Source organism: Urocampus carinirostris, chromosome 18 (genome assembly GCF_059441175.1).
Source record: "Urocampus carinirostris isolate Australia breed hairy pipefish chromosome 18, RoL_Ucar_1.0, whole genome shotgun sequence".
Classification (NCBI taxonomy): Eukaryota; Metazoa; Chordata; class Actinopteri; order Syngnathiformes; family Syngnathidae; genus Urocampus; species Urocampus carinirostris.
The window spans coordinates 28,234,396-28,257,829 of NC_142366.1; the positions used below are offsets into that span (position 1 = coordinate 28,234,396).

Below are 23,434 nucleotides of genomic sequence, written 5' to 3' on the forward strand. Positions count from 1 at the left end.
TGAATCCACTTCCACTACAGTTTATTTAATTCAGAATACTCGGGCAGAATATGACATAAATAGCATACAAACATTAGTTTAAACAATTGATACAACAATTTAAAAGTATTTGTACTTTTTATCTATCTTATTTTTTCAATAAAAAATGTTTACTTTAATATGGGAGCTTTCTGAAGTTTATTAACTATCATAGAAAGAAGTTGAATCTTCCTAAAACTTCTGAAAAAGAACCCAGGTGCTGTTTATTTTTATTTTTTCTCAAATTGCCTTTAACAAAGTCTGTCAACTACTTTTATTTTAAGTTAAAAAAAAACAAAAAAACATGATGGCCCAGCTTGGCGTTGTGGGGCATTCTACTTGTGCGAGGTTGTTAGGGCCATGGTTTGTTGAAAAGCACCAGGGAGCCACAAGGGAGAGGCAAAGAGCCGAATGAAAGCAGATATTTATCTATTTTGTCAGTATTTTTTGGGCGTCTTGACAGTAAACCTAGCTAAAAACACTGCCAGAAGACTAAAGTACTACTGTGTAAATTTTCACTAAAATCAGTTCAGCGGTTTAGGAGCCTATAAGCCACATACAAACACACAGGAACACAAATACGCATGAGCTGCTAGATGACTGATAATGTCAGCACTCATTAGGTGAGCCTCATGCTCTGTTACTGTTTATGAATACACATTTATTAACCTGAGCATATAAAAAAATAAACTTTCATATGATAAATGCTGTATTTTGGCTCTTTATTCTAAACAACATTGTTTTTTTCTTGATCAAGGGATTTTTTGTTTACCACTGGGAGGGTTTAAATAATACACACCGGCCCTTTTAATAGGATAGTAAAGGATACATTGTCATGAACCAGAACAGGATCAGGACCCAAACGTGTGCCGTTACTCACACAAGCCTTTTATTTTACGGGAAATGAGGAGTCATGCACGTTAGGCAGTGGTCTGGCGTGGACAGACAGGAAGCCAGAGACCGACGAGATCGATACCAATGTCCGACCAGATACCGGACAGATGGGGTCGATACAGGACAGGACGGGACAGAAAGGATAGATATTAAAACAGGAAATCGAAAGAAAACAGGACAAACTAGACGGGAACGAAGACTGGAGAGAATAATAAACAGAACAAAAATAGACCGGAACGAAACTGGAAACCGGTATTAGACAGGACAAAATAAACGGGAACAATACCGTACAGGAAATACCACAGGTAACAGGACCGAGTCAGAACCCACGTCTTGCGGGGCGGAGGTTCGTTAATGGACTGACAAAGGAAAAATGAGAGCACCGAGCTTAAATAACCGGAAAGCCAATCTGTCAATGAGCCGCAGCTGGCGCCACACGGGCGGGGCCAAATGGGCGCCATGGCATCCGTGACATACATGTATTCAAATTTTGTTTTTGTATTATAAATGTTTCCAAAAGTATCCACTGTAGTCAATTGTAACTTACTGGTTTAAAAAAAAACATACACCCACCCAGTGAAAAAACAGGAACATTCGATTATAAGTTGAAGTTGGAGGCCAAACGTGTCAGTTTTTCTTCCCTTTTTCTTTTGTTGAAGAAAAAAAGTTGCATATTACTCTGTTTGTTGGTTGATAAGACAAAAGCAATTCACTCCAGTTTTTAGGTAGTCAATACTTTATTATACAAAACAAAGACATTTTAATTTCTGTTTGAAACGTTACAAGTTCCACCTGACAATAAAAAAATACACAAACCAAAAAATTTCTTCGCCAAAATGTACAAAGTTTTATAATGATTGCTGTTTTTTTCTTGCAGGAAAAATAGTGTAGTGTGCATTAAACTGTAAGGGAAATTATAGTTTGATTATAGTTTGTATGATGTTATCCTCAAAAGTGGCTTAACCAAGCCAAAGATTATATCCAGGTGCTGTTTGTATTCTTGCAACAATTGTATCCTCTTCTAACTATTAATCAAGATGGCCTTCACTTTAGTGCTGGGAAGCCTGCTCAAGAGCTTGCCTCCCTACATTCCTTTCTTCTTACAGAGACGCATTGTGTTACAAAGTTTCACTATCCTTATGGCTTATTTACATTACCCGTACGCCATCCAGCAAGCAACATTATACACTGCATTTTAACATGTGATTCCTGTCGAAACCAATCAGATTTGTTTCCTGTGTTCATGTAATCTTGTTTAAACCAATCACCATTTTTATATTTTGCAATCATTTCCGTCTTTGACTTGATTGTTGTGGTCTCCTTTTCAAATGTCTTTTTCCCCTTATCCCTAACTTTCTTGGGATCCTTTAATATGGATGGAAGAGGGAAATAAAACCAACAAAATCACAATAAAATGAGATGTGTTGTTTTATTCTTGTGTTTTCCAATAAATGAGACTCTAGCCATAGGTGAAGTGCTTTCCCTTTCTGAACCGGTTCAGGGAAATTCCGATATAATTTTTCTTCATCTTCATACAATCTCAAGTTTTAACCCTGACAAAAACAACATTCATCAGAGACATAAACACATTTTTATCGTTATAATTATAAAATTGCCTGCAATAGTTTTATATTTGACTGTTATATTCTTTATTATCCAGACACAATGGCCCCCAGGCATCCAGGCTCGGACCCAGAACACAAAGTAAATGAACAAACGTAATAGAAAATGAAACTAGCGGTGGGCGAAAAAAAACAATGAAAACTGCAGTTTTGTTTCTGTCATGTAGTAAATCCAAATTGGGTATCACAGGATGGTGCTATTTATATTCCACAGGAATTAAAAGGAAGTCCATGAAGAACTAAATGAGTCATGAATGTTTGTGTGCATAGAGTTAAAGGCGGAGTGTGTAGTTTGAGTTAAATATTTTCTCTATTAAGTTCCGGTATCTGTTATCAATTCTAAACTGAGTTCAAAGAGCCCATATGCTTTATCTTCCACTACGCCTATCTGCTTTTTTCCTGACTTTTAGCAGAGGTGTTCGGGGCGGAACACATTAGGAAAAAGGGCTAGGGGGAGTTCTGGAAAGTGATGCTCGTCCAAACCGTTTTTTTTCTTCATTTCTATTTGTCAGTGGTGCATGAAAATGGTGAAAGTAAGAAAATGTCTGCCCTGCAGCTAGTAAAGTCCAAATGCAAACTCAGACCCCTAAAAAATGAGAAAAAGAAGAGTTGATTCGAGCCCGTCTAAGAAATGCATGTACTTACACGCGCATTATGAACAAGCTGCCTAAGGCTGCAATTATGACTCTCAGCCAGGAGATGGCAGCAGAGAGTAACAAAGTTTCAAAACGCGCACCCCACCTTTAAATAAGATACAACGGATAGACCAGCATTAAATGTAGACGTCACTATCGCAAAACTAAATATACCTCAACCAAATACTGACCTGCAGCACTGTGAATCACATAATACTTCATCTCAAATGATTAACTATGTAATCAGTTATATTTTATATTTGATTATCCGTTGCAAACTAAAGGAACAGCGAGAATCTTAGCCATATTCTGAAGTCGGGGGCCCCGTAACCAGTGAGGGGTACCCGGATAAGGCCCCAAGGTCCAGGTATAAGGAACCGTTCCTCTTCAGGGGCCCGGAGACTTCGGCGTAGAGTGAAGAGTCTGTTGGGGAAACAGTAAATGCAATTACAGGGTTTCTGCAAGGAACATCAAATCTAATTTCAGCATTTTAATGTCATTTATTAATGCATTTTATCATTTATCCTGTTTTAAGTACTAAATTTGATATTTAGTTTTGTAGTTTCACTACAGGATTCTGTCACGAGTACAAGCAGGGGACCCAATTGGGTAACGTTTCACACAATGCTTTATTAAGGGATCGGGGAAGTCAGGGCGAGAGGAAAAAGATAGCAATCTGGTGCTCGCTGGGCACAAGTCGGGTAGCCGGGACGGGAGACGGAGAGTGGTCGGAGATCGGAACAAGTCGGGCATCCGGGATGGGAGACGGAGTGTGGTCGGAGATCGGAACAAGTAGGGCAGCCTGGACGGGAGACGGAGCGTAATCGGAGATCAGAACAAGTAGGGAAGCTGGGACGGGAGACGGAGCGTGGTCGGTAATCGGAACAAGTAGGGCAGCCGGGACGGGAGACGGAGTGTGGTCGGAGATCGGAACAAGTAGGGCAGCCTGGACGGGAGACAGAGCGTGATCGGAGATTGGAACAAGTCGGACAGCCGGGACTGGAGACGGAGAGTGGTCGGAGAACGGAACAAGTTGGGTAGCCAGGACGGGAGACAGAGAGTGGTCGGGGATCGGAACAAGTTGGGTAGCCAGGACGGGAGACAGAGAGTGGTCGGAGAACGGAACAAGTTGGGTAGCCAGGACGGGAGACAGAGAGTGGTCGGGGATCGGAACAAGTCGGTTCGCCAAGAAGAGCGGGAGGCCAGGGATCAATACAGGAAATAGAATCAGGATAGGGGTAGCCGGGACAGGAGAATGGTGCTTGGATCGGGGATCAATACAGGAAACAAAATCAGGATACGGGTAGCCGGGACAGGAGAACGGGGCTTGGATCGGGGATCGGTACAGGAAACAGGTCGGGATCAAAATGGGAGCCAGAGTCAAAAGTACTTAACTTGCATGTGCGGAGGTTCGCTGACGGACTGATTGAGAAGACGTGTTTGAATAGGAGGAGGAATAATTAGGGAATGAGTGGCAGCTGGGGCTGAACGAGTGAGCGCATGTGAGGGCAATTGGCAAATCATGACAGTATTCTTTTAGTATATCTTGTGATGGATTTTTTAAAATCGTATTTCTGTTGTATTTTTGTAGCGTTTCCGTCATAATAATTCTGTGGATTTTGAATTTGCCATGAGCTACGAGAATTCCAGTCCGTCCTCAAGCCCTCCCCCGAGCCCCCTCATTTTAATAAATCTTCAAAGTTACAAGAAACAGATCAGCCCTAAGGGGTGTGGATATCAAAGAACAGCAACATTATTGACCCGTAGCAACAATGATGTAATTGTCAAAAACAAGATGAGAAACTGGCCTCCTAAAAAAATCTAGTCCAATATCAAAAACAGAATAAACGTATCACACGATATTTGATATTTTGGTTTGTCTATTTTTAACCTGCCATTTTGATTAAAAAAATGTTTGTAATTCGTGGATTAAGGAATCCCTGCTCAGGAAGCCATTTTCAACGAGAGTTGACTGTAACTGATATCATTAATATGGAGCAGTGCTAGTCTTTAAAGGGACCGTGTATAATATTTAGTGCCTCCAAGTGGGTACTAAAAACTTCTATCCATAATTGCGTTTCATAAAGCGAGTAGGCAAAAAATGTGCAGGTTTTTTTTTAGCTAGCTACCCAGCTACTTTTTTAGCTTTGTAGGGTTAGGGTATAATATCTATCTATCTATCTATCTATCAGGAAGTTGAAGGTTTCTGACACAAAGGTTGAGGGGCAGGGCAGCCGGCACAGAGTGGGTCCTTTCGCCGACCGAAGGGTTCTTTCGGCTGACTCTTTCAAGGGAACGACGGCTCCTCGTCGATAAGAAGCTGGCTCCCTTTGAATCTCTCTCTCTCTCCTCTCTCTCTCTCTCTCTCTCTCTCTCTCTCTCTCTCTCTCTCTCTCTCTCTCTCTCTCTCTCATCTCTCTCTCTCTCTCTCTCTCTCTCTCTCTCTCTCTCTCTCTCTCTCTCTTCTCTTCTCTCTCTCTCTCTCTCTCTCTCTCTCTCTCTCTCTCTCTCTCTCTCTCTCTCTCTCTCTCTCTCTCTCTCTCTCTCTCTCTCTCTCTCTTCTCTCTCTCTCTCTCTCTCTCTCGTTCTCTCTCTCTCTCTCTCATCCTTCTCTCTCTCTCTCTATATATATATATATATATATATATATATATATATATATATAAAATTGCTAAATCTGGTATAGCAAACAAGGTGGTATGAAAAATAAGACCATTATCAGTTTTTCAACTTTCAATAAATGAATTAACAATTGATTTTATAATTGTTTTTCTTTCTTTTCTAAATGCAGAAAAATCTTTAATTATTTTATGCAGAAATGGATGAACAGAAAACACAAATCAAAAACACTATTTAAAAAGTGGGTGCAAGGGTCCCCGGAAAGCGAGTGAATGAATGAATGAATGAATGACTGAATGAATGAACTGTACCAGTTTCTCATTTTGAGGCAAAGTACCTTGTGTAGCATCATCCTGCTGGTTTTGCTGAAAGAGCATGGCATGGTTGGCCTCCTCCAAGGCCGAGTCCAGACTCCAGCACCTGGGCTGGTCCTCTTTGGGTGGGTTGATAGCCTCATCCTTCAGCAGCTCTGATGCCGAGCTCCTAAGAGACGGGTTCTTCTCCAGAGCCCGTTCCAAAAAAGAGCGCATGGTCAAGCTGCAGTTATCTGCTATGTCCTCTAGAGGAGGCGCTTGCTTGTGGATCTGAGAGAGAAGGAAGGGGGGGAAACTAATCACATATTGATATTACATCCATGCAGGGCCGTAGCCCCGCAAACGCGCACTGTGTAGGCATCAAGTGGCCATCAGGGCACCAAAAGAAGTCAGGGTCGTGGAAAAAATTGTGATGTGTTAAAAGTGGTAATAATATGCGCAAAAGCAACATCAACCAAATTTCCTGAGAAAAGGGGTGAATCTGCTTTGTCTCATGGTGCCCCCCCTTCCCTACCAGTGGTATGTTCGAGCCAACATGGCCTCGAAACGGCAACAAGAGTCCGGAGCTGAGAGAAAAGAAATAAAAAGAAGAAATGAAATGAAGCTCATGCGTCGCTTGCCCGTAGTCTCATCTCATCTCATCTCATTAGCTGTACCGCTTGTCCTTATTAGGGTCGCGGGGGGGGCTGGAGCCCATCCCAGCCATCTCCGGGCAGTGGGCAGGGGGACACCCTGAATTGGTTGCCAGCCAATCGCAGGGCACACGGGGACAGACAACTCACTCGCTCAGTCACACCTAGGGACAATTTGGACCGGTCAAGTCACCTGAAATGCATGTCTTTGGTATGTGGGAGGAAACCGCAGTGCCCGGAGGAAACCCACGCAAGCACGGGGAGAACATACAAACTCCGCACAGTAAGGCCGGTAGCTGGATTTGAACCCACGCAGAAGGTTCCCATGACCTCAAAACTGTGCCGCTCACACGCTAACCACTGCGCCGCCGTGCTGCCCGCTTGCCCGTAGTTACCGGTTAAATAAAAAATCTCATTATTGTACCGTGTCTCCACACCCACTGGTGCACTGTTTTAAAGGGCGCACTCTCCTTGGTTCCAATGAAATTTTTGTCAGCTCATACGGGTGCACTGGCCTATTGAATGCGACCGCTCTGGCACATTGACCCATCAGATGTGAGACCAAAACAAGTGTGCGTATTCAAAAATAATAATAATAAAAAGCCCTGGGAACAAAACTGAGTTTGATTGTGGTTGAATCAAGTATTTATCACAAACTAAAACACCAGAATACAACAAAATTGTCAAAATAAAAGACCAAGCAGTTTGGTAATCACATTTCTGCTTAGGGCACCCGAATGGCTCGCAACGGCCCTGCATCCCTGTCAACCTCAGTCAACTCCTTGGACTCTGGTGCTTCATCACTATTGCTGCTGGACCTTAATGCTGCCCTTGACACTGCAAACCATAATATCTTACTAGACCGGTTGGAAAAATGGATTGTTCTCTCCGGAACCGTCCTCTTATGGGTCAGATCCTACCTCTCAGACAGGAAGCACTGTGTTAAATATGGTGAAATAACATCTGAGCCCCGAGGTGTTCCGCAGGGTTCAGTACTTGGCCCCCTTCTTTTCAGCATTTACATGCTTCCCTTCTGTGATATCATTCGCAAGTATAATATCAGTTTCCATCGCTACGCATATGACACTCAACTATATTTATGTTTTTTCCTCCCGGGGAAGTACCCACTTTATTAAAATTACAAATTTGATAGTTATTTGTTAAAAAATGTTAGATCGGTTACTCTTAAAAATGTTTGCTTCATTCAGTCACGAATTAGCAACATCATCACTTGCCTTTTTCTCCCTCCAAAATATCCCTACTTCAGGGTTGGGAAGGGTTACTTTAACTGGATTACTTTCAATTACTTTTGGATTACTCCAATACCAAATATGCTAAAAAAAAGACAATGAATAAAATGACTCCATTTTGTGCAGGCTTGGGGAGTAACGCAACACATGGAACGGCAAAAATGATGTCGGCAAGCTGTTTGGATTTATTTTCATTTTGTTTCTGTCGCATTTTATGTTCGTTTTGCCGGAGATCGAAGAGATCAAAGCCAGGAGAGAAAGCTTACCACGTGTTGTGAGTCCTCATTTTATTCATATTTAGTTTCTTTTGTCTTTTATGAGCATATTTGGTATTGGAGTCATCCAAAAGTCATTGAAAGTAATCCAGTTAAAGTAACCCTACCCAACCCTGCCTTTCTTATTCAATATCAAATTCAGGACTGTAACTCATACGATTGTTATTATTATACGCTCCTATTTCCTGTATTCTTGAAATACCACCTCCCTCCGGGAATTAAAAAGCAACTACCCAAATCTCATTTTTCGGAGCCGTGCCAAGTTGTAAAACCTGCTAAAGAGCATGGTGAAATGATTAACAAGCTCTTCACTGAATCTCACGGCTTCCTTTTTCTCTGTCAACAGTTTCGAGAGGAAGTGAGTGACTGAGTCACGTTCCAAAGATCTGATTATCTCCGGAACTGAACATGAGGAACGGAAAACAAAGGTGGGCATGACTACCGAGTATATCGACGAATTGTGAAGAAGACTTACTATGTATAGGTATGATGGGTAGGCAGTGCGAGGGTATCTTTGAACCCAGGGGGGGTTGCCGCTTTGCATGTGGATGATGGTCGTCCCCAGGCTGTAGATATCGGTTTTGGTATCATGGCCTCGACACAAAACCAGCTCTGGACTCATGTACATCTAGAGAAAATGAGATATCCGTTATCAAAAAAGGGCATTGCGCGTTTTTCACATCCCGACAACATCCTTCCATTCATTATCTGACCCGCTTATCCACAGTAGGGTCGCGGGGGTGCTGGAGCCCATCCCAGCTCTCTTTGGGCAAGGGACACCCTGAACTGGTTTCCAGCCAGTTGCCGGGCACACGGAGACATAGACATACAACCACTCGCTCATTCACACTGAGGAACAATTTATTTGGACAAATTAACATGCATGTTTTTGGAATGTGGGATGAAACCATAGTGCCCGGAGGAAACCCACGCAAGCACAGGGAGAACATGCAAACGCCACACGGGAAGGTTCGATCTCATGACCTCAGAACTGCGCTGCCGTGTTGCCCTATCCCAACAACAATATAACATAAAATTAATAGTGAGTATTGTAGTTGTCTTTCTTTAAAGGACCGGCTCTTTTGGCTCTACTCTGTAAAAAGAGCCATCTCTTTTGGTTCCTTAACTGCTCTCTTATTTCTGTTAGCCTAATTCGTATATTACCTATCATTATGCAACATTAGGCACAGAATAAATTTAAAAAGGGGAAAATAAAGCAAAAAAAGACAGAGAAAAGAAAACAAGAAGAATAAAATAAAAGAACAAAGAGAGAAGGAGAGAGAGAAGAGGACAAAGCAAGAAGAAGGAAGTAAAAAGCTAGGGGGAAAAAATAAAATAAAATGATTAAACGGTTAAAAATGAAAAGAAGAGAAAAAGGGTTATGGAAAAATAAACCATAGAAGAAGAAAGGGAAAATAGAGAACAAAAAAAGAAGTAAAAGATCGGAATAAAAGAATAAAGAGAGAAAAGGTAAGGTAAAACGGTAAAAACGGAAAAAATAAAAAAATGAAGGAAAAAGCTATGGAAAAAAAAAAAATTAAAAAATGAAGGAAAAAGCTATGGAAAAAAAGAAACCAAATTAAAAAAATAAAAGAAAAACGAAAAGTAAACAAAAAATAAAATTGAAAAAGAAGTAAAAGGTAGAAAAACAGAAGGAAAAAAAGCTCCAAAAAAGTAAAAAAAGAAAAAAGAGGGGAAAAGAAGCAAAAAAGAAAAATGCAATAAAAGAGTCAGGAAAAAGGAGAAAAAGAAGCAATAAAAATGACTTAAAACCAAATTTAAAAAAAAAACAAGAAAAGAAAATAATAAAAGAAAAAAAGAGAAAAAAAAATTCAAGCAAGAAAAAAAAGCTACAACAAGCCTTAATGGGGCCCGTTCAATCTGTATATTACCAATAATAATGTACATTGTGCACAAACTGAATATATTTAAAATATATATACATTATCCTACTAAATCATAATAGCACTTATATTTCCACCGTAGCTTTAAACCCTTTTATCATTTTTACATTAAGCAAATTTAAAGTCCAGCAACACAATCCCTGAAAAACACATAACAAAACAAAAGAAATTGGCTTTTCAATACAATGATAAATAAACCATAGTGTGTAAGTTTTTTTTATCTCTTGTGGTCACAAATGTGAACTTTTGGACCCACACGTCAAAGTAATGGTGTGTGGAAAGTAAACACACTTGTAGCTTTTTCTCTCGGTTTTGGAAATTCCAGCCTGCCGTGTCATTCTGGATTTTGGCAGAAAAGGGTGTCTGCGAGCATTCTTTCTCTTATTTAAAACGTGGAGTCCGTGCCTTGGGACTTTCCACCGAGTGAGAAGGAGTGCAAGAAATTTGCTCGGAATCACGGACTCCAGTAGCAAGACGGCATGGAGTTGAGATGAAGGGTTTTTTTTCGTACCTCGGTTCCTCGCAGGTCTTTCGGAATATAAAGCTCCCCGGTCATTTGCACGGTCAGGCCGAAGTCCACCAGGACGGCCTTGTCTGACATCAGGACGATGTTACTGGCTAAAGACAGAATAGATGAATGAAAAATAAATAGAAATACTCATGGAAATGGGTCATTTTAAGGTTTGGTTTCAATAACCCTAACCCTAACCCTAACCAGCTCAGTAGCCTAGATGGTAAGGCGCCCGCTTTGAGACTGGGAGGTCGCTGGTTCGCGCCTCGGCCGAGTCATACCTAAGACTTATAACATTGGTAAAATGGCGGCGCCCTCTGTTGGCTGCGGCTGCATCGGCTCGCTACAACGGGTCAGGTGTATCGACATTTCGTTCTGTGTACATTGTTACACAGAATGACAATACAAAGGAAATTATAATTATAATTATATTATAATAATGGTGGTTAGTGTGGGCGTCAGACAGTCTGCGATGGCGGTGACAGGAAAACAGGTCAGTAGCCAGGACAGAAGAGCAAAAACATGGTCGGGGTCGGAAGCTAATCGTAAGCCAGGAAAAGAGAGTAGGAGACAAGAAGAGGTCGAAAGCCGGGACGGGAGAGTAGACGTGGTCAGGATCAAAAACGGGTCTAAGCCAGGGCGACAGACGAGAGCAAGAAACAGGTGGGAGTCAGGGTCCGTGCCTAGTGTTAACTGAGGTTAGCAGACGGACTGACAAAAGGGGACAGACAGGAGTGGGAACAAGTACTGATCGGGAGCCAATCAGAATCCGAGGCAGTTGGCGCCAAAGGAGCAGGCACAGGCGATTCACATCCGTAATCATGACACCGTGTCTCGCCGCGTGTTCAATTTCCGGGACCAGACCGGGTATTCGGACGCAGAATAATAGAGGACGTTTGTTACAAAGTTTCAAAATAAAGGGATAATCAGAGTGACCAATTCAATCGAACCTCTTGGTCCCAAGACGAACGCCCTATATCCTGAGCGAGCACCACCCCTAGAGTTTTGACCTTGTACACGCCCCCTCCCCTGAAAGCACATTCAGGCGGAAACTGATATATCAGCTCTTATCATAACATTAGTTTTTTGTTCACGCACGCGTATTTGTGATTAAAAGACAGCATAAAAAGCATGCTAACGTGTACAGCTGAGTGATTAGCTGTTAGCATAACATTAGTTTGTCAATCTAGCTCTAAAACAGTCCCCATTCATTTCCATTTGCGAACTCCATTAAAATGTCAATGTACTTTTTGGTTTAAGTTAATTTAAGTCATGTTGGTTGTATTAACAGTTTTTTTTTTAATTTCTTGTAATGAAAAAATCTGGGAGCTATTAAAGTTTGATTTGAATTTATAACAAGTATTCTTTGTTTTTTTTTGCATTATTAAAAATATCTTACATCCATTTTTTAGCTTTAGCATCAAAAGAATATCGACTCCATATATCGGTTATCCTTTTAATTTTCATAATCGTTATCTGTATCGACCCTGAAAATCCAATATCGGTCGATCCATGATTTTATGAATACTGTCATTTAAAATTATGAAAATATCGAGAAAGACTCAATTCAGATCATTGTTGCACCTCCACAATACAGACGCTGCCCTGCTTCCGGACGATCGTTGGTAGAGAGTGGACTGAAAAGAAGCGATCCGAGCATTTTCTCAACCGCATCAAGCTCTCTTATGCCACTTTCATTTCAAAAGAAACAGCTCGCCTCTTCTTTACACTTTAAACTCTAGCCATATTCAATGGATGGACGAGATATTTAACAATAAAAATGTCAAAGCTCTTAGTGCGCTGGAGATACAGTATAGAATGTTTACAAACGAACTAAAAGAAAGCGGATTTCTTCTTCGGGGTGGCTGCTGGGTGACCTCTCACAGCGCCACACGCCGGTAGTGGCGGAAAGAAGCACTACAGTCATATCCTGTACTCGGAAAAAGTTGCACACAATACAAAATCTAACTTACAGCAATGTCTGGATATTTTTCGATATCCTTAAAAAGGTTCGCATCTACCGTTTTTCGTAAGTCGAATGGTCATAAGTGGGGGAGCGTCTGTTCAGTAAATTTGAATGCCTATGTGGGTAAATTTGACAGTTTTGGGAGATTGTAATAATTGCTGATTCGGGGCACCTGCGAATGCCCCGTTGGCGCCAACAGCCCTGAACGCTGATTGGCTCATTGACTCTTTTTAAACCCCCGGCTTCCAGGAGGAAGCCGTCAGACCGTTAGCGAACCTATGCTCCCAGCTAGGAAAGCTCATACCTTCTGACATTTTCCTGCCCTGTTTTCTCCTGCCTGATACCTGTTGCCGATCTGTTTCTGGACCCGTTTCTGCCCTGCTCTGCCATCCAGACCATCGACCTGTTTTGCACTGTTCCTGCCTGATACCTGTTGCTGACTTCTTTTCTTTTTAGTAAACCTGAAGACCATTTTAATCGTGTTACTTAAGATCTCATTAAATTAAAACAGTAGGTTGTCAGAACCAGAACAGGAAGAGGACCCAGATGCGTAATGTTTTCACACAAGCTTGCACGTTAACACCAGTGATTCGGGATCGCTGGAAGGAAGAAGAAAGACACAAGTCTGGCGTGGAAAAACAGCTAGCCAGATGCTGACGAGATCGATACCAGATACACGAGCAGGAAGCCGGGACGGGAGAGTAGACGTGGTCAGGATCAAAAATGGGTCGAAGCAGGGAGACAGACGGGAGCAGAAAACATGCGGGAGTCAGGGTGGAAAATGGCTTGCCTAGTGTTAACTGAGGTTAGCAGACGGACTGGCTTACGACTCACTTCTTTTCTGGACTCGATACCGCCCTTGCTCTCCCGTCCCGGCTATCGACGAGTATCCCTGCTGCCTACGATTATCATCACTCGACGCGGAAGTGCCACTTCCGTGTCCCAGCCACCTGCTACCCGTGTGGTAGATCATCGGATCGTGGAAGCAAGCACTGCTCTCTCTCTTTATCAATAAAACTGAGTAAATGAACTCTATTGGGTCCTGTCTCCGTTTCTGGCTTGTGACAGGAGACAGTACTTTGGTCTTTAGAAGGCAAGGCTGACATATTGTCATTTTCGTAGTCAAAACGATACCAAACTGGGAATTCCACAAAACGACCGGGGTCACTTGACAATGCTCCGATCTCAACTCTCGTGTGTCAGGTTATGCAAGTGCATCACTTTGAAACCCCCCGCAGCACTCCGTGGACTCCAAAAAGACATTTTCTCTTACGTTTGATGTCATGATGGATGACGTTGTGCGAATGCAGATACTCCAGGGCCCGAAGGATGTGCTTGGTCACCCAAATGATCTCAAACTCCCTCATGGGGCCGCAACTCTCGATTTTCTCCAGGACCGAGCCGCCCTCGCCAGCCTCCATGAAGAGGTGCACGTTCTGTTCCCAGAGTAAAGCTCCGTAGAGTTTGGCGATGTTCTCGTGGCAGAAGCGGGCCTGGAACTCTATTTCGGCACCTATGAAGTTCTCCATGGGGATCTGTGAAAGTGACCAAGACAGGAGTGCAGTGGTTAGCGCTTTCGTCTAACGCGCGAAAGGTCCCCGGTTCGAGACCGGGTGGAAACGTAGGTTCGCCTGGAGAAGAAAGGGTGTCACCAGCAATGTTCCCTGTAATTTTCCAGGGGTCTGAGCGTTCACACAAAGTCGGTGAGCAACGCTTGAAACAACAGTGAGCAACCATAATCCTAAGTGTGGCGACTAAGTCATTATCAAACATGTCCAAAACTTGACATCACGTTACATTTTGCTGAGTTTCCGGCAATGCAAATTATTTTTCACTTTTGAATGAATTCTCTAATGTATTATTGCAAAGGTTGTACGGCCTACAAACGTCATTTGTTTTTCAGAAGATTTCCATTTTTTTTTTCCTTTTTTTTGTCGCATAATACTAACCTTTTTGGGGGCTTATTGAGTCGGTTGCAAGATACAGAACTGTATTTAATCACAGTTTTTAGTGGAAGTACAATGTTGGCAACAAGATTGGTTTGGTATAATTGGACATTTTTTGAATGCAACACAAACTTGTTCTTCTTTTTCCCTTTTTTTTCTAATTTTTTTTATTCCTTTAAAAAAATCTCATTGTGTTTATTTATCCTAGCTGTTACCTTTTTCTTTTTTTTCTCTATTTACATTTTTTTCCTTTGTTTCTTTTTCATTTTTTTCTTTTTTGTTCTATCCCCCCCCCTTCCTTTAACATAATATTTGGTCATGTTGGGATTAAAGAAGCAAAAACAACCCGAAGAGCCGTTTAGGACTCGAAAGAGCCGGTTGCTTTTAGTGAGCCGAGCCAAAGAAGCCGGTTCTCGAAAAACTCTACTGACTTTACTCAACTTTGTTCTACTTGGACCTTGACTTCAAAATACCGCAACACAGCGTCAGGGGAACCCGTGTATTTTGACCTTCATGCACTGTAACTTTGACTTAATTCGCTTCTTAATTAGCAATTTTGAGCCCTCATTTCAGTGAGCTGGCTAGATTTTCTTGTGCGCGGAAAAGCTCTGGGTAGTGCGCAATTGCACACACACGCAGCATAGAGGGAACATTGGTCACTAGGCTGTGCTTGCCCAGGACACACCACAGGAAAGGGTGCACTTGAGACCCATGTGGTTAAGGGAAGCAACCAACCACCATTCAGTTCAAGAGAAGGAATTGTACTTGTTAAAGGATTGGATTTGTTACCTCCCGTCTCGATTACTGTAATGCCCTACTCTCCGGTCTCCCGAAGTCCAAAATCAAGAGCCTTCAGCTAGTACAAAATGCTGCAGCGAGGCTTTTAACCAAGACAAGAAAGTTTGATCACATGACCTCGATTTTAGCTAAACTGCATTGGATCCCTGTTAGCTTAAGATGTGATTTTAAGGTTCTGTTGGTAGTATATAAAATCATGCATGGACTTGCTCTCTCATATGTTTCAGATTTAATTTCGCCCTATGTCTGGAGCCTTCGCTCCATCTCACATACTGCCCCTTTTAACTCTAAAGGGATTTTTTACTTGCTTGTTTTAGTCTTACTTTATTGTTGTGTCCCACTTCGAAATAAACTGTATTACAATTATTATTTTATCCAGCGTATTTTGTACTTATAGCATAAATGAAACTCTAAACCGCGTGACAGTGATTTCTTTGCACAAAGTTGTTCAGTGAATAAAGCATAACACTATTTTTTTCTCAGGGCCAGAACGGAAACAGGACCCACTCGCGTAACGTTTCTCACAGGTTTTATTAGAAGAAAGGAAGGGGGTTGCGCCCACGATCCGGGGATTACTGGACGCGGAAGGCAGGTTGTTCTGAACGCAGAAGTGGGACTTTTGTGGCAAGCGATGACGGTGTCGGGAACGGAAAAACGGGTCAGTAGCCGGGATGGAAGAGCAAAAACGTCATCGGGATCGGAAACAAGTCGAAAGCAAGGAGAGGAGAGTAGACGTGGTCGAGACCAAAAACGGATCGTTATTCGGGATGGGAGAACAGACGTGGTCGAGATCAAAACAGGTCGTAATTCGGGACGGGAGAGCATTGTGGTCGAGATCAAAACTGATCACAGCGGGAGACAAACGGAGCAAAAAACAGGACAGGCGAAAAAGGGCTTGCTGTGTAACAACAGAGATTCGCAGATGGACCGACGAAAGGGGACTGACAGGACGGAGTTTAAATACTGACAGGGAGCCAATCCGTCAACAAGCTGCAGTTGGTGCCACACGGGCGGGGCCAATTAGGGCGCCATGGCAACCGTGACATTTTTTAACACATTTCATTCATATTTCTAATGCTTAAGATCATGTTCAAGGCTTATGAATGCATTTAAGAGCCGTGATTTCAGCATATGACAGTTGATGAAGGTGGTTAATGATAGAAACTATGAACGGTAGTACAACTGTATTAGCATAGTTGATTTTTAAGTCGGGCAGCACGGCGGCGCAGTGGTTAGCGCTTGTGCGGCACAGTTCTAAGGTCTTGGGAACCTCCTGTGTGGGTTCAAATCCAGCTACCGGACTTCCTGTGCGGAGTTTGTATGTTCTCCCGTGCTTGCGTGGGTTTCCTCCGGGCATTTCAGGTGGATTGGCCGGTCCAAGTTGTCCCTAGGTGTGAATGAGCGAGCAAGTTGCCTGTCCCTGTTTGCCCTGCGATTGGCTGGCAACCAGTTCAGGGTGTCCCCTGCCCACTGCCCGATGATTGCTGGGATGGGCTCCAGCACCCCCGCGACCCTACTGAGGATAAGCGGAGCAGCTGATGAGATGAGATTTTTAAGTCAAACACGCAGTACTGGATTGAAATAAATAGCATTTCCAGGGTTCACCCGGAAAACACAGCCCAGAAATTCTAATAATGATGAAAGTATTGTCAGCCAAGGGCTGAAATAATACCTGTTAAGATATTTGCTATACCAGTAAGGTGTCTTTTCTGTTGTAGCTTTGTGGGAATATACATGGCACAATGTCAAAAGATTTATCTAGCTCGGAAGTCCCAGCCTGTAAATATTTCCCTTGTCGGACAACTAAACTTACACGTGATATATGCGCTTGACATGTGCACATATGCACTATAATTAAGATGAAACAGGTTTTGCAATACTTTGTCACAAAACAAAAATGGCACAGTTGTGTGCTTGGTTCCACTATTCCCATGAGTACACTTTTTGATATTTTCAGCGACAGACTGCTGTCACTGTCTTGTACCACGGACAGACTGAATAGATATTTTCTTCCTCATGCCATGAGGCTCTTTAACTCCACCCAGCAGAGTAAAGGCCCACATTAAACCACACCACCTATAATGCATACTACTGAATTTTATTGCAATATGTATTCTGTGTAGCACTATCTATCTATCTATTTTGCCATATTACCACTTTTCTACCATTTAGCCTTGTTCCTCTTTTACTTTAAAATAAAGACAAATGTTGATACTAGTTTCCATCCGGTGCAAGTTGGAAAAAAAAAAAGAAAATACTTTGACCCAGCGGTCCCCAAACTACAGCCTGTGGGCCAAATTTGGTCAGGGTTGGGTAGGGTTACTTTAACTGGATTACTTTCAATTACTTTTGGATTACTCCAATACCAAATATGCTAATAAAAGACAAAAGAAACTAAATATGAATGAAATGACTCAATTTTGTGCTGGCTTGGGGAGTAACGGAACACATGGAACGGCAAAAATTATGTTGGCAAGCTGTTTGGATTTATTTTCATTTGGTTTGAAATGAAATGAAATGATCTGCATTTTTATAGCGCTTTTCAAGTCAAGACTTCCCAAAGCGCTTTACAGTGTTTTTCACATTTCCCAATAGCGGCCGTGCAGCCATGTGAGGCGCTAACCTGCTTATTGGGGGTATTAGGGGTTCAGTGTCCTACCCAAGGACACTTCGACATGTAACACGAAAGAGCCGGGATTCGAACTGAGATCTCTTGATCCCAAGACGAGCGCTCTACCTCCTGAGCCACTGCCGCCTCTTTTCTTTATTCTAATACAATCTCAAATTTTAACCATGACACCTTGCTTTAACGGAAAGACATACCAGTTTACAAGCCATTCTCTTCCTGGTGGTGACATCTTGAGCTAAGTGAACTTTTCCAAAAGACCCTTTGGGGACAAGGTCAGAGCCCCGATTCTTGTAAGTCAATTGCCACGGGAACAGAAGAACATCTTTGTTGATCTTATACCGCCCATGCTTTACAACCATATCATTCTGCAAAAAATTGAAAAAAAACATGTATTTTTAGTCTGGGTAGTTATACGTCATCTTAACACATAGACAAAAACAATCCCACTTTATTCAGTAGGACGCCTATTTCTTCAGATAGGTGCTGCAGATCCGACGTTTGCATATCGGAGAGCATGTTGACAAAGGCTAGGAGGTCTGCCGGGGTCCCGTATCGGACGCTTCTAGCCCCATCAATGCAGTCCTCCTGCGAGTCCTGACTCCCAAACTTTCCAATTACATGTACTTCATCCATCGGAGTCGGGGTGAGACTTTCGCATTTAGAAAACAAGCCGCCCCCCACATCCTCTTCTTCTTCCTCGAGCTGATAGAGAGTCTCTGCAGCATCGATGATGTCCTCAATATTCATATGGGCCAACAGAAGTTGTATGTGGTTATCATATGTATACTCCATGTTGATGGCATGGACTTAACCCACTTGCTGTAACATATGAGAGAAAAATACAGCATTGGTTTATGAATACCGTAAATTCCGGTCTATAAGCCGCTACTTTTTTCCCAAACGTTCAACCCTGCGGCTTATTCAGTGATGCGGCCAACTTATGTTGCGGCGCTCGAGTACAAAAGGTAAGATTTAGACCGGTGGAATATATGTGCCGAGGAAGACTGCAACTTCTTGGCTTGTGCATACAGAGGAACTTCGGTTCTCGACCATAATCTGTTCCGGAACCCTGTTCGAAAACCAATTTGTTCCATCACCCATATCATTTTTCCCATTAAAAATAATGTAAATCGTTTGAATCCGTTCCAACACCCTGAATGTTTACCTTGAATGTTTAACGTAAACATAAAGCTAACCCAGGCTAATCGTACGTTCGCGTTATCGTAATCTTTCATACGAAAGATTACGCTAACATGAACGTGTGAAAATAAAAAAAACAGGTCGTTTACAAATCATTTAGCACCCGGGTCTCCACAACAAGTGATAAGCGGTTCATTGGAAAGGGGGCTCTGTTCCAACACCCTGAATGTTGGGCTCCATTCCAACACCCTGAATGTTTACCTTGAATGTTTAACGTAAACATAAAGCTAACCTAGGCTAATCGTGCGTTCGCGTTATCGTAATCTTCCGTACGAAAGATTACGCTAACATGAACGTGTAAAAATTAAAAAAAGGGCTAAAACACTTCGTACACCTATATTAAAAGCGAAAGCAAAACGAAGCACGTTATATTAATATTATTAAAGCTTTGAAAACTCTCTTGGTGTACCGTCTTTCTTTGTAAAAATGTGTAACCATGTATAATATGTATTTGCAACTGTATATCTTTGTAATGTATTCATTTCAGACACTTATTCTGATATGTTTTGCACGAGCGAATAAAAAAGAAGGGGCGAAAAAAGCGCGGTCTGACGGGAAGTGGGAACCGGTAAAGGTGAGTGTTTGTGGACGCGGCGGACAATAGTGGATATATATTCTTCCCACCCTTACCTTTGGAAATATACACTTTTTTCCTTGGATTACTTTCAACGGGACCCGGACTCTGCAGGTCTGCATCAAACCTTAAGTACCGGTATCATTTTCCGTTCATTTTGCCGGCTGTGATTTTTGGACTGTGTACTTTTATGAAGGACATTCAGTTTCAATCGCGGGACTCGAAGTCGGGCTTCGGTTAATTTTGTGTTTGTGTTACATTTTTTTAATGTGGGTGCATGCGGCTTGTGTAAGTACAAAGGTGGGTGCGGCTTATAATCAGGTGCGCTCTATAGTCCGGAATTTACGGTACTTGTAATTTGTAATGATTGAGTTAAAACATGATATAAGTACAGTGGTCCCCAAACTTTTCTGTACCACGGACAGATTTAATGTCTGACGATATTCTCGTGGACCGGCCCAATTATAACATTTGTAATAATAACAATAACAATAACAATAAGCCTAAATCCACTGTGTAATCACTTTACCAATAGGGACGTTCATGACGTAAGAAAAGGCATTAGATTTGATCTCATTATCACAGAGACAAACATTGGACAAAGAAGAAAACAGAAAGTCAACCGGAAAAACAAGATACATGCGAAAAGGCACGACGTGGGTAGCAACTCTCTGAAGTATCTGATAATGAATTATTTAAAAACAACATTTCTATATTTTATTTCGTTATAGTTTTTGTTTTCAATAAATGATTTGAATCATGGCCTCATGTATTCAAAAATATGCTACCATCGAGTGTAAAATGAGTGTGATGATGAGATAAAATCCTGCCCAATTTCCCAAGTCATCATAGCCCCTCTTAGCGCCGCGCTCCATGTTCGATTCCCATTGCATCCTATCTTGAGCAAATGTGGTCTGCGATATCTATCGACTGGTAAAGCATTGCTCAAAGACAGTTCTGTATTCACTACTGTAAACCCTCATGTATAACACGCACCAGGAAGTTCTTTTGGTTAAAAACAATGTGTGTCATACACCGAGCAAAATAGGTCACTTTTTTTCTAAAATAATGCAACTTTTTTTTTCTTTCTGTGTGGGCCGGTATCGATCCATGGCCCGGTGGTTGCTGACCACTGACATAAGTGATGCATGTAAAATAAAATAGATATAAATGTAAAATACAGGGTTTGTGCATTACAATTTCTAGTATAAGGAACACAACGTAAAAGAAAAAAAATTAAATGCACTTTTTAGTAATACATCAGCATTAACATCAGCCAGGAAGAAACAAGTTTTATTGTATGTCTAAAAAACAAAACCGTAATAATCGATTTATATTGACACAAATTTGTCAAAAGATATAAAATAAATTGATTTATGCAGCACTTAAAATCACATGAACGTCAGGTTTTAAGCGTGTGACGTCACTGGTACTTTCCGCTCGAATTGAAACAACTTTGCCGATATAAACATTTTCAAAGTAGCCCAGAATATAATATCACAACGTGAAATGGAAATTAAAAACATATACCTTACCTTTTACGTCAAGAGCAATTCTCCATTAATGCGTCAGTGGACGCGTCCACCACAGAGACTGGCTGCTTGTTTTCCAGTCTGCCGCATTTCAGGAACTACAAGCGGAAATGCATCAATGCGCATGCGCAAAGGAAAGCGCTTGTTCGAGGTTTCGTTTTCTCTCTTGTTTTCTTTGAAGTGAAAATTAGATTCCAGTATTGTTTTAAGCTAATGTAAGCAGTAGTTGAGTGTACAAATATAATTTTAAAAATAATGAAAACATTAAGAAGCAAGCTTAAGGTGAATATTACTCAAGAGTAATTTTTAGATATAAATCGGTTGATACCATTATTTATTGGTCAAACAATTAGTGATTATTTTTTTCCCCTAAAGCTTAATGCATCCAAACTAAACAGTAAATTCAACCATAAAATGTTCTAAAACTTATCTGTAGTGTTTTTTTAGGCGATATATAATATTTAGTTAGAGTATATTACTTTTTGGGGTATTTCGCTTGCCGTACGAAGGGCAAAACAAGTCACAGCAGCGCATGCGTCGTCCCTCAACAAAAATGGCGGCTTCCATGGCTGCGCACAGGTTACATATAAGTAAAAGAAGCAACCTCGTGAAATGTCTCCAAAAAGTGGAAACAATTTTTCACAGAACGGTCGGAACCACAGCTGCTCCTGCCCATGCTGATCTGCAAACAAAGGACGAAACCAGTCAGTAAAGTTAAAATTCTGTTATGGATTACCGTATTTTTATCTGTGATAGCGATGTCATAACCGAGACATACCTGTGTTATTGTTTTTGTCTCTACATTATGTCAAAACCCCAAATCAACGAACGTGCATAATGCTAAAACGACTGCATTTGTATTACGCATTGACCAAAGCAAATTCCATCTTCTGTTCAGTCGATAATGTTGGTATATATTTAGGTATAAACATCCATCCATCCATTATCTGCAGTGCTTATCCCCAGTAGGGTCGTGGGGGTGCTGGAGCCCATCCCAGCTATCTTTGGGCAGTGGGCAGGGGACACCCTGAACTGGTTGCCAGCCAGTCACAGGGCACACAGGGCCAGACAATTTGCTCGCTCATTCACAGCTAGGGACAATTCGGACCAGCCAATTAACCTAACATACATGTTTTTGGAACCGGAGTGCCCGGAGGAAACCCACGCAAGCACGAGGAGATCATGCAAACTCCACAAAGGATTTTCGATCTCATGACCTCAGAACTGTGCCGCACACGCGCTAATCACTGCGCCGCCGTGCTGCCCTAGGTATGAATATTTTACACACAAATAAGACTTTACCCCCAAATCAGTGAGTTCCATTCCAAAGCAATTTATCTCTAGAAAAGGCTGAAATGTTAAATATCATCGAATAAACCTACCTGCGCCTTTCTTACAGGCCAGGAATATCAATTCTGGACACTCGAATGTAATTATAACTTCATAAGACAATCCTTAACAAAGATCACACTCCCTGAGATGTATGAATGAATGACAACTTTATTTCGAACATTATAAAATAAAAAAACAATAACAAACAAATAACAGTAACAAAAACAATAACTCAACAACAAAATTAGGATTAATAATAACATGTTCGAAAAGGGGTAGTAAGAAGCAAACGCTTATTTTCCCTACCCCTTCCTCTTCCCTATTAATTACATTTTATATATCGCTTGTATTTTGTGTCTAAAAGAACTAGAATCAAAACTATAGTTGTAAACGCAGTATTTCCAATCTCTTGTATCACTCCTACCCCATTTTCTTCATCTCTGTATTCTGCCAGTAATGTTTTTTGTATTTAAATTTGAACAAGTGAATAGTCTGAAATTATTTGATCTTGTCTTGTAAATTGTTCCAAAGTTTGACTCCACACACAGACACGCACATACTTTTCCTGGTAGTTCTCACCTTTGGGATTTTGAATTTACTACAGCCAATTAAGTTATAATTTCCCTCTTTCCGAGTGAATAATTTTTGGATGTTTTCTGGCACCATGTTTTGTTATTTACCTTAAATAGCAGTTGTGAAGTGAAAAATTTGACTAAATTATCCAATTTTAATCATTTGACTGCAGGAATAATATTAGTATGATCCCGATATCCTACCCTGTGT

At 41.5% G+C, this 23,434-nt stretch overlaps 2 protein-coding genes across 2 annotated transcripts in view; one reads left to right on the forward strand and one right to left on the reverse strand.

Moving 5' to 3' along the window:
- Window positions 1–2,316: 2,316 nt before the first annotated feature.
- map3k8 (mitogen-activated protein kinase kinase kinase 8) lies at window positions 2,317–21,415 on the reverse strand. Its single transcript, XM_088322234.1, has 8 exons — window positions 21,323–21,415; window positions 18,461–18,832; window positions 18,208–18,378; window positions 13,914–14,175; window positions 10,675–10,781; window positions 8,735–8,887; window positions 6,126–6,372; window positions 2,317–3,592 (listed from the first exon to the last, which is right to left on the reverse strand). The coding sequence occupies exons 2-8, from the start codon at window positions 18,803–18,805 to the stop codon at window positions 3,468–3,470; spliced, it is 1,410 nt and encodes a 469-aa protein (XP_088178360.1). The 5' UTR covers window positions 18,806–18,832; window positions 21,323–21,415; the 3' UTR covers window positions 2,317–3,467.
- A 418-nt stretch (window positions 21,416–21,833) lies between these two features.
- The window catches only part of mtpap (mitochondrial poly(A) polymerase), a 32,597-nt gene continuing 30,996 nt past the window's right edge, over window positions 21,834–23,434 (forward strand). The window contains exon 1 of the mRNA XM_088322306.1: window positions 21,834–22,023. Within this exon, the coding sequence (XP_088178432.1) occupies window positions 21,852–22,023 (172 nt within the window). The 5' untranslated portion in view covers window positions 21,834–21,851. The remainder of the gene's footprint in view (window positions 22,024–23,434) is intronic.

What these genes read in the sequence shown, in the direction of transcription:
- map3k8 (XM_088322234.1), bottom strand. Translation starts at nt 18,805, where the DNA reads ATGGAGTATACATATGATAACCACATACAACTTCTGTTGGCCCATATG. An exon ending in ACCCATCATACCTATACATA is followed by an intron (nt 6,373 to 8,734) that starts GTAAGTCTTCTT and finishes CTTCTCTCTCAG; the next exon opens with ATCCACAAGCAAGCGCCTCC. An exon ending in GCAGGATGATGCTACACAAG is followed by an intron (nt 3,593 to 6,125) that starts GTACTTTGCCTC and finishes TTTCCCCAACAG; the next exon opens with ACTCTTCACTCTACGCCGAA.